Genomic DNA, 14,371 nt, shown 5'->3' with positions numbered 1-14,371 from the left:
AGATAAAAAAAGGCGGGGGGGAAACAGCAAGGAAAAGAAACTGGAAGGGGAGAGAGAGCACAGGAGAGGTGGTTAGAGAGGAAGAGAGGGAGGGAGCGAAGAAGAGATGAAACAGAGGACGGCGGCGAAAAAAAAGAATTAATGGTGCTCACGCGAGATAAAGAGAGGCAGAGAGGGAAGGAGAAAAGAAGAGAGGGGAAGGGAGGGGTGATGCTAACGTGGCAAAGGGATAGGAGGGAGGGGGAGAGAGAGAGGGAGGGAGGGAGGGAGGGAAGTGAGCCATTCGAGCGGTGTGCTGAGGACCAGGCAGACGGAGCTGCTCGCTCTCCCACAAGAGAGGAGGAGTAAGAGCGACAGAAGGAGCAGAAGAGGAGGAGGAGGGGGGGGAAAACAGAAGAGGAAACTCCTCCACGCCTTCTTTCATTGCCTCCTACTTGCTGTGTGGTCGACTGTTGCTTCTCTGGATTCACTCACCGCACAGCCTCAGCAGCGAGACCTGCTTGAGGAGAAAACAGCGCCTCCGGTTCACATCACATCGCTACTCGAGCGAGAAGGTTGTCGCTGACCCCGGGGGTGTTAGAGGAGGCTATCAACTCAACAGTCTCGTCATTTTTTAAGGTTTCAAAGAAGTAAAAAGCCTGCAGCGGACACATCATCATCATCATCGTTCCGTCGTCAGAGAAGAAGAAGAAGTCCACGCTGGATACGTCCTCACCTCAATCTCAGGAGAGGAGTGTTTGAGTGACTGTTATTTACACGTTCACTTTTTGGAAGAAAGCTCCACGGTTCACCTGGATGTGTGCGATGGAAGTGCATCCGTTGTAGGATTTCGGTTAGGTCCCCTCTCCGACTCAACTCAACTGGGAAAAGGTCTTAAAAGGTCTTAACCTGTTCTGGGATCGATCGTCGCAGAAAAGGGCCCTCGCTGGTTGCTGCTGGATATACTTTTGAGGGTGTTTTTCGAGTTTTCTTTTTGGCATTCCCTCCTCGCGTCGCCAGAATGCAGGCCGGAATGCAGCGGCTTCTGCAGTTGCCGGTGAACGCGGTGAACATGGTGAAGAACGTCCAGACTCAGGGTCTGGGAGGCCAGGAGGACGCCAAGAGCCCGGTTCTGACCCCCGACGGCATCCAGCAGACCTGGTACAACGCGATGCCCGACGAACTGCGCCACCTCAGGTCTGCGGGCGGAGGAGGAGGAGGAGGAGGGGGAGGAGGAGGAGGAGGAGGAGACCACAATGAGCGGGCATCGTTGGAGGACGGTGGTAGTGGTGGAGATGGCGGTGGCGGTGGCATTGCCCAGACTCGGTACGGTGGCGTGAGAGTGAACCGCATGTACTGTACTGTAAAAAAAATGCACACACATAGTAGTGTGGAAACACCTCGCAATCACCGTATGTGTGTGTGTTTTTAGGTGGCGTAAGAATCAGAAAGGTGTCGACACACACATGCATGCACACACACACACACACACACACACACACACATACACACACTCACACCAGTTCCATGACAACATATGTACTTATGCCTTGTGCATCAGAAATGTATGATTTTGTCAAATATGCACATCAGTGGAGGCTCGTGGAGGCCGAAATTGGAGGATGGGCTCATTGTACCACATGAAATTGAATGAGAAATGGTCCGATTTCTACCTTCACCAGCCTCAACTGACGCACATACATCCATCCGTTGCCTGTTGAAGTCGCCAATTAAGTATTATTGAATAAGACTACTGTTATAAGGTCACATGCTGTAGAGGTACTGTACCTGACTCATAGTCTGTTTGGGCCTGGCAGGAAGCAGACAGACACAGCTGTTGGTGCTAAAGAACAACCTTGCTCTCACCTGCTGTTAACCTGCTGGGGTTACGCATAAACGCACACACACACACACACACACACACACACACGCACACACACACACACACACACACACACACACACACACACACTCACACACACACACACACACACACAAACGGACACACATAGCATGTCTCTTTCCCGTTTTCGTAAGCTGCTTTTGACCTGAATTGCCCTGGGATCAAGCTTCCGCTTGGTTTGAGTGTGCGTGCGCCTGCGGTCAGTTATTGGCTTTGTGTGAGTGCATACTGAGTAGAGTCAATGTTTATATTTGAGAAAACAGAGCCAAAAGAAGAAAACACGATTCACTGTCCCCAGTACTTACACAGGGCACTGCGTATCACAACAACCTCTTCTTGAACAATGGTTGTGACTTCAACGTTGTTTCTCTGAGAGTTCTCAGAGGCCTGAGCTTGGTGGGCTTTAAAGACTTCTGTCTCGGCAATGTTTGTGTGCTTACCCATGTTACTGGCGGTGCACACCAGGAGCTACGAAACCTCCCGAGTCACTCTTGTCTCCTCTGGCCACTCGTGGAGTGTGTCTACTGTCTACATAGATGCAGCATGTATGGTTAATCTATGAATTAATGTATGGATAATTAGGGGCCTTAGCCTGTATTGTTATTGTTAGTGGGGTTTAAAAAAATAAATATAATAATAATAATAATAATAATAATATTATTGTTATTATTATTGTTATTATTATTGTTATTATTATTTAAATGCTGTTGTTCAATTCCCCGTGAGATGCTTCATGCAAGAGACTTGAAACTTGGCAGTATGATTGGAAGTGGTGAACACTACCCTTGAGGGGTGGCTGTGGCGCAGGAGGTAGAGCACGCGTCTAATGATCGCAAGGCAGATTGGCGGTTTGAACCCCGGCTGGCCACATGTCAAGGTGTCCTATGGCAAGACACTGAACCCCAAATTGTTCCCAATGAGCGGGTAGCTTGCCGCCATTGGTGTGTGAATGTGTGTGTGAATGGGTGAATGAGAGGCGCTATATAAGTCCATTTACCATTTATCCCCAATTGTAATAAATGCGTAAGTCCCTCTCATCATGATGAGCAAAAAAGCCTCAGAACCATTAATGTCTGCTATGATGGATTTTCCACCATTTTGAATTTTGTGAAATACAACTAAAACACTAAGGCTTTTACAGTTATTGACCTATCTGCACCAAATTTGGCATGTAGCATCATTAGGAGACTGCCAGTAAGTAAGTAAGTAAGTAAGTACGTAAAGCTTTATACAAGAAATTCAGCTCAAAGTGCTTTACAACAGGAATAAGAACATAAAGCCAATAATAAAAACATATACAAGCATAGAATGAATATAAAAGCAGGGCAAACAGTCAAACGAAAAGGTAAAGATAAAATACAATAAAAATACAATTTAAAAAAAGGGAAACAATGTACAACCTCTGCCTTAACGCTTAGTAACCGCTATCCATCTTCTCATCAGAAGAATACCTTTCCTATTCCCTTTCATCTCCCTACCTTATACAGTCTTTCTGTACTTCTCACTGGCTTTCAAGTATGTAGCATCAATGGACTGAGTTGCTCACAGCATCCATTTGTTTACCATTTGAACAGACAACTTGGCCACTATTACCCACTAGTAACCACTATTACCCACTATTACCCACTATTAACCACTATTACCCACTATTACCCACTATTAACCACTAGTAACCACTATTAACCACTATTAACCACTAGTAACCACTATTAACCACTATTACCCACTAGTAACCACTATTACCCACTATTAACCAATATTAACCACTATTAACCAATATTACCCACTATTAACCACCATTAACCACTATTACCCATTATTAACTGCTATTAACCACTATTAACCACTATTAACTGCTATTAACCACTATTAACCACTATTACCCACTATTACCCACTATTATCCACTACTACCCACTATTACCCAATCACATGAAAGCTTAGAGATCACAGACGGTCTAGTCTATTGCTATTGACCTGGTAGACATCTTCATGGCTCCTCCTTCACTCAGAAAGCTGTTTGATCCTGTGACTGTAAGTAAGTAAGTAAGTAAGTAAAGCTTTATTTATATAGCGCCTTTCGTACATGAAATGCAACTCAACGCTTTGAGTGCCATGAGGCTTAGTTAATGGTGCTTGCAGTTGCAATTATGATGATGATGATTATTGGTATTATTATGATTATTAATATTATTATTATTATTATTACTATGATTATGTCCATTCTAGTATGACTTTGATGAAATAAAACAATAAGGTAACTCACATAATTGTAATGCCATAACTTGCTTTGCCATTGGCTAACAACTGTTTCCGACAGTTGCTTTGCTCTGCTGTGCAGAATAGAAAACGTTTAAATAACTTTCGGCGCATTGCTAGGCGGTGTCGTGTCACCGGGGTAGAGACGCTCTGTGTCGACCCATGTAATTGAAATGCTCATGGAAAATGATTGATTTCTGTCCGCTTTGTCACTGGTTACCTAACTGTGACTGTGAGGGTCCTTTGGTGAACAGTTCCAATAGTCTCTCTCCAGGAGGCTCCCTCCAGACATTCGGGGCGGCTGTGGTTCAGGAGGTAGAGCTTCCGTCTAATGATCGCAAGGTTGGCAGATAGGCAGTTCAAGCCCTGGCTGGCCACGTGTCGAAGTGTCCTTGGGCAAGACACTGCACCCCAGATTGCTCCCAATGAGCGGGCCGGCGCCTTGCATGGTAGCTTTCCGCCATTGGTGTGTGAATGTGTGGGCGAATGGGTGAATGAGAGGCTGTTGTAAAGCGCTTTGGATAAAGGCGCTATATAAGTGCAGTCCATTTACCATTAAATGTTGCTGCTTTTCAGAACCGATGGATTTTCTTAAGTACACAAGGACATTGCGTGAAGGTTGTTGTGGTTGAATGTAGATTCCTGTGGATTTATGAGTGGAATGAATTCCACATGGGCTTTTAGGCCGTTTGGTATGCAAGGAGAGCTCTCCCTTTCTGTTTAAATGCGTTGGTTTACGCTTGGCAACTGACAACTTAATTTGGAAATTGGTGCATGCTGATGCACACATCATAACAGCATATTTAGAAACTCTTGTGTCCTTGTTACAATCGCATGAGTGTGTTATCAAACCCTGAAGGCCCTGAAGACACAGACTTTTTTCAACTGCCTCACTCGTGCTTAATAGAATAACAGTATACTGTACAGTGAACATTATACTCCAGACCCTAATTAATATACATTCTTGTCAACAACAACAACAATAAACAAAAAGAGTCCTTGAACCCTGCCTCAATAAATTAGTTTAATGAAAAAATACCAAAACAATCTGGACTTCATAAGATAACAGTACTCTTGTGCATCTCTCCAGACCGTCATTCATATCCATTCATGTTAGTTGATGCTGATATCTGCATGCTCCGGTTTAATTGAACGCAGCTACTGTAGACGAGTCCTCAACGACAGCCACACCAACTTCTTTAAAAAAAAAAAAAATGTCAACACATTTCAGCGTTGTTGGAAATCAATGACACACTCGCTAGTCAACACAGCTTGTTTCGTGAGCCTTCTACCAATGTAAAGTAGTGTTATAGTTAACTAGGTCGTAGTGGGGATTACTCACCGAATCCATTGCGTTGCAAGTATTTTGGCATGACTAGCGGGTTTGTGTCGTGATTTATTTGAAATGTATTTTCGTGTGTTTCAAAATAAAAGTCTGAACATTTAGATTGGTTGCCGACTTGCGGCCCAAATGACCAGACCGTGTTACAATTGACTTTGAGTTTGTGGAACGTTTCTAGTTGGTAAGGAAAGTAGTTCCAGTTGGTAAGGAAAGTCTGGCTGATCTTTCAGCTTTGGTTACCAGTAACCTGACCACCTGCCCAGACCTTGAGCCAGTGCTAATGCCTCTGTGTCTTGAATAATTCAGGGCCGCATTTGTAAATTCATCTGTTGGACGGCAGGACCAAGACAATATCCTAAGAAATTGAAACCCAGTGTTGGTGTTAGGTTCACTCTCAGTGGAACTGGATATCTGACTTGCTCCGTCATACAGTATCATTGGTGGCAGGACAGAAAGCAAAATGTGGCACACAAAAAGTCGACAACAGTAGTGCAACAAGTCACTCTTTTAAAGATGGCCGCCAAAGAGGCCTTTCTTGATAATGCAGATAACGCACTTGGCCTCGGTCATCATCATGAGTTTGTATTCATGAGGAGAGAAATATTAGGTTGTTTTTGCCATGAAATACAATTTTACTAACCCATTATTACTGAATATTGTCATGCATAGAAGTACAGTAAGACCATTGCTCTATGCTCTATGTAGTCTTACGCTGAAAACTCACCACCTGTTACCTCAGAGTCATGTCTATGGCAGAACTTCTGCTGGACTTTCTGTCGCCCCTTCCCTACTGGAAGCGTTTCTGTTACGGCTCTAACTGCGGAGCTGCTACTGCCAGCCCTATTGTAAAACTGTGTGTTGATCATGAAGAAAACAGACTGTCTCTAGGACAACATATTATCTATTTACTTTTTATGTAACACAGCTACTGCAGAGCTGCTACAGCCAGCCCAATCTTTGTACATTGAGTTTGCCTTTGATAACGGCCATCAATAATATAATCTTTCATTTCACTTAATTATGAATTGTTCTGGGTTCAGTCGCTGCTGTCATCCATTCTTAATGAGCGATTCGAAAAAGTGAAACAGTTATAAGCAGGACGCAATCAGTCACGCACACACACACACACACACACACACGCACACAAGTTGGGTTTCAAAGTTACCTTTTTGGTTCATTAAAATCTCTCCCTCAAACTGATTTGATGCACAGCCCCGCAGTTTTGTTTTATGCTGTCCCTATTTCCCGCTCTTTTTTCTTCGTATAACGTATTATCTATATATTTTTATGTAAGGTAACTTTACTTAGTGTCTGTGTGTCTGTCTGTCTGTGTGTGTGTGTGTGTGTGTGTGTGTGTGTGTGTGTGTGTGTGTGCGCGTGTGTGTGTGTGTGTGTGAGCGAGAGAGATAAAACGAGAGAAAGAGTAGACAAATCATTCAGAGCATGAGCATTTTTCTACGGGAATGTTATTGGTTTTAACATTTCGCAATTGTGCCAACGACGATGACGATGTAATTTCACGCGACTATGATCGCAACATAAGCAAGATGGAAATGTATCTGTCACATTGTTGCCGTGGCAAGAGAATAACCGAACTACCGAACAGAGAGAGAGAGAGAGAGAGAACTGGAAAAATATCACTTGAAGTTCTTTTAACTTATTAACATAATATAATTATAGTCTACGTGGGGTTTCTGCTTTGAAACAGATGGTGTTGATTTTAAAAAATATACACATATTTACAGATGTAGACATTGAAACTGTAGTCTATGTTGTTGGTAAGATCATTTTCAGGGGGCCGTTCCACTAAAGGTGGATCAGTATATCGGCGATTGAAATAAATCAGGCGATCAGGCAACTCTGGATCTTTATCGAGGCTTAGAAGATAATCTCGCTTAGTGGAACGGGGCCCAGGTCGGTTTCACTCGGAAAAATAAGCTAGCCTCCGACTCTCTAGCGAGTGAGTCACAGCAGCCAGCGTGAGAGGTGCTGAGAGTGCTCTGGTCAATCAAAACATTTTCACGGAGCTAGTGAAAGATGTTGTGACAAGTGTGTCAAGACCAAAGTGGCGGAGTTCCTAATCACCATTCAGCAAGAGAATGGTAATCACTCCCATTTCCACCCTTAGAAAAGGCTATTTCAGTTCAGGCTGAAAGTTGCAACATTGGCTCTGTTGAATCTTTAATCCTCTTTTAAGACTCGGCCGGTTTTAATGATGTCTTTTTCTCCTCCTGCTTCTAATGTCTACTTTCTCTGAGTGGAACTGAGGCGATCTGTCATTGGATCATACCCAGCCAAAAGAATTGAATCGCCTTCACCTGTCTTTCTGTCACACATTTGGAAGAAACTTCTGATTAATGGAGAGATTGTCATGCATTGAAATGAACGTCATGAAGTCATGAAATATCAATGGCTGCAACAAAAGGCAAAGCCATACATAATGTAATCTAGGAGCAGCACATTTTCCTGGAATCTGAGCAGCAGCCATATGCAGTATGCTGCCTTCAAAAGCAAACTCAGGCTGACGAAGACTTTAAAGAAACTGAATAAGGACCCAATGATTCATTAAGCAACCTACTTCTTTTCAGCATCCTCTCAACTGGCTGGAACATCTTTGGCTAAATCTTCAATGAAATGCAATATGTGTCGGCTTACTATATTTTGAATACACTCAAGTATAGTTATTTTTTCTTTTTTCATTTGCGAGACAAAATCAAACATTGTGATGGATTGGGATGCACAGCAAAGATGCACAGCAAAGACCTAGGTTCATAGGCCCTGGACAATCTAGAAAATGTGATGGCAGCTACTAGATTGTAATCAAGTGCAATACTGAAACACAACTGTGAACATTTCAAACCTGCAAACTGCGACACTTTAAATGAATGTGCAATAACACTATGTGCAATATGACAACCCTAGGGTACACAAGGTTCAGAGAATAGGAAATGTTAGGATATTTATAGCATAGCATTGAGTACAGCACAGTGTTTTATTTGTATAGTATAGTATAGTGGATAGTGTACATAGCCTTTATTTATGTAAACCAGCTCTTTTCCCTTCTTGTTTTTAGTATTTTTTTCCTAGCACCAGGGGAGCCCCCCCTCCCAAATGTCGTTGTTTGGTACCTGTACTATATCAATGACAATAAAGACCATTCATTCATTCATTCATTCATTCATTCATTCATTCATTCATTCATTCATTCATTCATTCATTCATTCATTCATTCATTCAATTTACACAGTGGAAGGGTGTGCATGACAATAATGAAATTAAATAGCAACGTACGGTATGGTCAATTGTATATTGAGCATTCATTTTGGTCTTGTCACAAATCATTCAGTCACAACAGGGAAATTAAATGTCAAACATGAGAATTGATCTGTCCTTTAAGCATCTGCATTACATTTGTCAATGTGGCAGTATTGCACTGGATGAAACTATGAAAATGAAAAGTCAAATAGACAGATTAGATTCAGAGACAGATAGACAAATAGATAATGCAGTACAGAGTTTTGAATTAAACATGTTATTGTGTCACAAAAAATTTGGGAAGGGAATTGCAAACACGATATTGATGAATCATTTGCCACTTTGAATGTATTTGATTTAATGATAGCAGGTATGTGCTTCCATATCTTTTAAAATTGTGTTAAAGAACTTTCATTCAGATTGTTAATACTATTTAGCCTTTTTAAACTTAAACCTTTTCAAGTTGAATAAATGAACATGGTTTCAATAGGGATCATTGGTTTCCTATGATGCATTTTGAAATGCATCTTCTCTTTCATCTTTTAAGCTTGACACCTCAATTAAACTTTAAAATGTGTAGACCCACACCAATTCAATCACTTTAAATTGTAACTTAAAACTATACATTTTTTATACAATTTAGACTTAAGTTGCATGAATTTACATTTACATACGTTTTAATGGAGACCACAGGATTGCTCTGGTCATGCCTCTTTTTCATCTTTTTTTTAGATGATCCCATCCCCTCAACCCTCCTCCTTGTCCGTTTTAGTCCAACACAATTATTGTCCATTGAGGCTTTTGTCTAACCAAGAAGCGCGTACAATATAATATAAAGAAAATAGAAGAGCAAGAAGAAGAAAAAAAATTCAAGGGAAGAAAAAGGTGAGTGAGAAGAGAGTAAAGTGTGATAGATAGAGATATGGGGGAGGGGGATCCGCTGCCTCATTCTAATACTAGTATTCTAGTCATCCGTATTGAGTGGTACTTGTAAGCCGCCAAAGTTTTGCAAAGAGCCTCTAAGGGTGTATCTGATTTTCTCTGGTTTCAGAAGATGCATAGTGTCTCTGATCCATCTGGTGAAGTTGTTTGTTCCTTCCAGGAGAGGAGAATGAACATATGTCAATCCAGGAGGTAGATGCTGTGACTACATAGGCTTTAAGGGAACGAGTTTCAGGGGTAAAATCGATTAGGGTTAGGTGCTATGGTGCTAGGGTTAAGGTTAGGATTAGGGTTAGGGGTAGGGGTAGGGTTAGGGTTAGGATTACGGTTAGGGTTAGACATGCCAGCATGTACCAAGTCACCCTAGCACCTAACCCTAACCCTAGTTTTCCCACATGTACCGTATTCCCACATGTACCGTAACATAGGCACCAAAGATGCGGCCCAAAACATGCTACGGTTGGGGCAGGACCAGAACATGTGTATTTAGTTGGCTGGTTGACCTTTACAGCGAAGGTATGAAGGGTTTACGGAAAGTTCTTGTCAGTCTTGCCTTGGTCAGGTGTGCTCTTAAAACAATGTAGAGTTGTATCAGACTGTGCCTGGCACCAGGGGAAGAGGTGTGGATTAAGTTGTGCACTGTCCCCCATTGATCATCTGTCATTTCCTCTCCTCTTTCTCCCGGAATCTCCTAACATCTTGCAATGAATGCAGGGTGATATTGTATTGTTGTAGATAACAGAAATTAGACCATTGCTATTTGGGGATAGTGTGAGGGATAGTGTGAGAAAGACAATTTTTCGGTCTTTGAAGGGCACTTTTGATTCTATGGGCCCTATTATGCACTTCTTAACTTGCCGTCTTAAGTGTTAATTAAGACGCACCGCCAGGTTAAGACCTACCGCCACCCTTATTATGCGCTTCATACGCGCTACTGCTATTATGCAGGTGTCGCTAGGCGCCCACACATAAGACGTAAAACTCCCGTGCATATAATGCTCATTGTGGGAGTGTTCATATGTTAATGAAGTGCGCTAGGCGCCCCTGCTATTATGCAATCTGACTTTGCGCCTAGCGCTAAGAAGTGGTTTGAAAAGTTCTTAGGCGCTAGACTTCATGCACGTTTTGACGTCTAGCGCCTATGAACTGCATAATAGCATAGCGCTTATGACTTAACGCAGCCGGTTCTTAAAGGGAATGGCACCTGGCACGCTGATTGGGTTGATTGAGAAGACGCCCAAAACACACCCATGACTAATTTCTGGGCTTAGCGCCGGGTCTTAGGCGCCCACTACCGCACGCATAATAGCAAAGTGGCCTTGACCACGCCTCCACGTCTTAAGTTTAGATCTACCGCCTCGTCTTATTGCTTAAGACTTATGAAGTGCATAATAGGGCCCTATGTGGTTTACCATTCCAGATAAACGATGATATGCTCCTTTCCAATGAGTTAAAGAATTACTTTTTGATCAGGGTAGGGACGTTTTGGAAGAGATAAAGGAATTTTGGTAATATTATTTTTAATTTCTAACCATGAAATCTATCCATGTCTTTTTTACATTTTCCAAATAAAACGCCAACATTCTTGATGAATAAACTTGAATAAACTTTTATCCGAAATGAGCTATGGTGTTGAGGATGGAGGGAACAGATTTGAATGGGTCAGGTACATATAAAATAGTGTAGTCTGCGTCTAGAGATATTTTGTGTGTGAGGCCCCCTCACTCTATTCCCAGGAAGTCTAAGAGCAGTGGCCAGGGGTTGGATGGCATCCCTCTGCCTAGGGGGAAGTACTCAGTTTGTTGTCCATTGGTAATTACAGCGGCTAAAGGGTTATCAGGTTTATATTTACCAATTACATATGTTGGTTTAGAGGGAATCATGTGTACCGCCTAACATGTCTTACCTGTACAGTCTGTGTGCTTGTTTTTAGTCTGCTTACCGTGTGTATATGTTGCTTGCTTTTAGTCTGCTTACCGAATATGTACCCTCCTTTTAACCGCCTATGATTAATGTATGCTCTTTTAACCCCCTATGTTATGCCCTTAAGCTAAATGCTTGTCCTGTCTACTTTTTTGTGCCTAGGTCTACCTATATTTTATCTTTTAAATGTACTTTTTTCCTCCAGGGAGCCGTATACAACATCATGACATAGGGACTGCGGATGAAAACTAGCTTTCGGGCTAACTCTGGCGTATTTACAATTTATTTTTGTTTTATTAATATGCACTGTCCCTTGAATAAATAAATGAATATGAATATGAATGCATGTAGTAGAAAAAATAAATGATAAAGAAATGAGTCCAGGTGCAAAAATAAGTGAACCTCTTCAGTCAATAGCTTGTGGCACCTCCATTAGCAGCAATAACTTGGAGTAAATGTCTCGTATAGCCACTAATCAGTTATATTCAGAGATATTTTAACATGTTATGTCAGATAAAAAATACTGGTTCTGATTAAATAAAGATTTCATGGTAAAAACAAAAAAAATCTATAGAACTATAATTATAAATTATTGAGTAAGTATTGAACACATCAATATTTTGTCCAGTAAATGTATTTCCAATGAGCCCATTCAAGTGATATTTGCACCAGACTTTGGTATTAACTCAAACAATCCAGACAACAAATCTAAGCAATAAGACGAGGCGGTAGATCTAAACTTAAGACGTGGAGGCGTGGTCAAGGCCACTTTGCTATTATGCGTGCGGTAGTGGGCGCCTAAGACCCGGCGCAAATCTAAACAAAGTCCATATGTAAATAAAGTTATGTGGAATAAAGTGGAATGAAACAGGAAAAAAGTATTGAACACATTCTTATTATTCAGGAATACCTCCATAAAGCTGCTTGGCTGTGGACCAGCAGTTTTTTCAGGTTAGCAGGTTATCCGAATATTGTTGTGCCTCAATTTATTTTCCAGGTCATCCGTCTCCATTTCCCGTTTCCATGTGTTGAATTGTCTGGTCATGTCGGTCGATGGTCGTTCGGTCAGCCGTGAGTTGAGTGGTATTTTGGTTATAATGCGGTCCTCCATTGATACAAGAAGTTTCTTCAGAAGTTTTTCCTTGTCTGCCAGGGTTAGCGTTGTTAGCGACATGTTGTTCGTTTCGGCTAGCAAGCGTCTCGCTGTATTGATCACCATCAGAAGGCTGGAGTTTCTTTTTAGCAAGGTTTTCCCATGATTCTTAGCCTTTAATATAGGTTTGCACGGGTTACTGGTAGCAATAAAGGAAATATGTATCGATTTTAGAAAGGATTTCTACAGAGTTCCTCTGGAATGGAACCTTCTCCGCCATTAGAAGTCCTCTTTTTCATCTCTTAAGCTTGACAGTCCAATTCAACTTTATCCACTTCCATAATTAGATTTCTTAGCAATCCCACAGTTTTGTTCATTATACACTTGCCTTGGTTCCTTTAATACCTGGGGCCTTCTCTCAGGAGGCTGTGATACACTAACCATATAGCTGCGTCTGTTTAGCCACAGCTGCAACAAAGACACTCTGGGAAGGCAGGAAATCATGTAATTTACCTACTCTTTATTGCATTCTTTGTTGCCTTGGAAACGAGCCGGGTCCAACCTGGAGTTGTTGGGTGATATCGTAGCCTGTGTGATTCCCCCCAAATGACAGCAACACTCCGTCTCCAGGGAAATCTTTTTAATTAGCGGAATCGCCTATTTGTTTCCTCCGCAACAGTTTATAGTCTTTGCTTGTTTATTTATGACGGCCATATCTGGGAAAGAGAGGTGGGAGTCGAGCACAGTACGCCCGGAGGATGCTGATGTGGGTTGGTGCGTTTTGTCTGCTTGAGAGACTGGCCTTGGGTGGTGGTGAAGGATCTGCCAAGGGAAATACAGTTTTCAATCTCTTCAGAGGGTGGCTTATGCGACGTCTCTGCTGGCAAATCTCCCACTCAGACAGCACTGCCTTCTGGTCCAGCCATTCTCCTATCGCAGTGATGTCATCGTCACATGAAAGAGGGCCAATGTGACAGAGAGCACTAGAGCGTGCCTTTCACACAACACAGTGCATATTATACTAGTGTCCAGTAATGTAAGCGGAATTAAAACGGTAGATTTCACACATGCCTGCCGACCCAGTCTCCAAATGATTACATTTGGGGGGATTGTTTCTGCGGACCAAAGAATACGATCTGTGTGATTATCTAGCTATACTGGTAGGTAAATACGCATAGCAGAAAGCAGTATAAAGAGGTTAACCAATAGCTACTTCCCCCAGGCGATCAGACTCGTAAACAAGCCTACTGTAGACAAATGGCTATCATCCCCAAGCACACCCCCTGTTTACGGACTGCCTACCCTGAAGCACACCCCCTGTTTACGGACTGCCTACCCTGAAGCACACCCCCTGTTTACGGACTGCCTACCCTGAAGCACACCCCCTGTTTACGGACTGCCTACCCTGAAGCACAGCCCCTGTTTACGGACTGCCTACCCTGAAGCACAGCCCCTGTTTACGGACTGCCTACCCTGAAGCACAGCCCCTGTTTACGGACTGCCTACCCTGAAGCACAGCCCCTGTTTACGGACTGCCTACCCTGAAGCACAGCCCCTGTTTACGGACTGCCTGCCCTGAAGCACAGCCCCTGTTTACGGACTGCCTACCCTGAAGCACAGCCCCTGTTTACGGACTGCCTACCCTGAAGCACAGCCCCTGTTTACGGACTGCCTGC

General features: G+C 42.7%; 1 protein-coding gene across 1 annotated transcript in view; it reads left to right on the top strand.

The window, feature by feature from the left end:
- Positions 1 to 1,012: 1,012 nt before the first annotated feature.
- The window catches only part of ap3b2 (adaptor related protein complex 3 subunit beta 2), a gene marked incomplete at both ends in the record, with an annotated part of 56,987 nt that continues 43,628 nt past the window's right edge, over positions 1,013 to 14,371 (top strand). Inside the window, one exon of the mRNA XM_080545398.1 lies at positions 1,013 to 1,280. Coding sequence (XP_080401524.1) covers positions 1,013 to 1,280 — 268 coding nt within the window. The remainder of the gene's footprint in view (positions 1,281 to 14,371) is intronic.

Source organism: Nansenia antarctica (assembly GCF_963989245.1).
Source record: "Nansenia antarctica genome assembly, chromosome: 14".
In the NCBI taxonomy this organism is placed as follows: Eukaryota; Metazoa; Chordata; class Actinopteri; order Argentiniformes; family Microstomatidae; genus Nansenia; species Nansenia antarctica.
The sequence above is the reverse complement of the archived record's forward strand: the minus strand, read 5'-3'. Positions and strand labels throughout refer to the sequence as shown.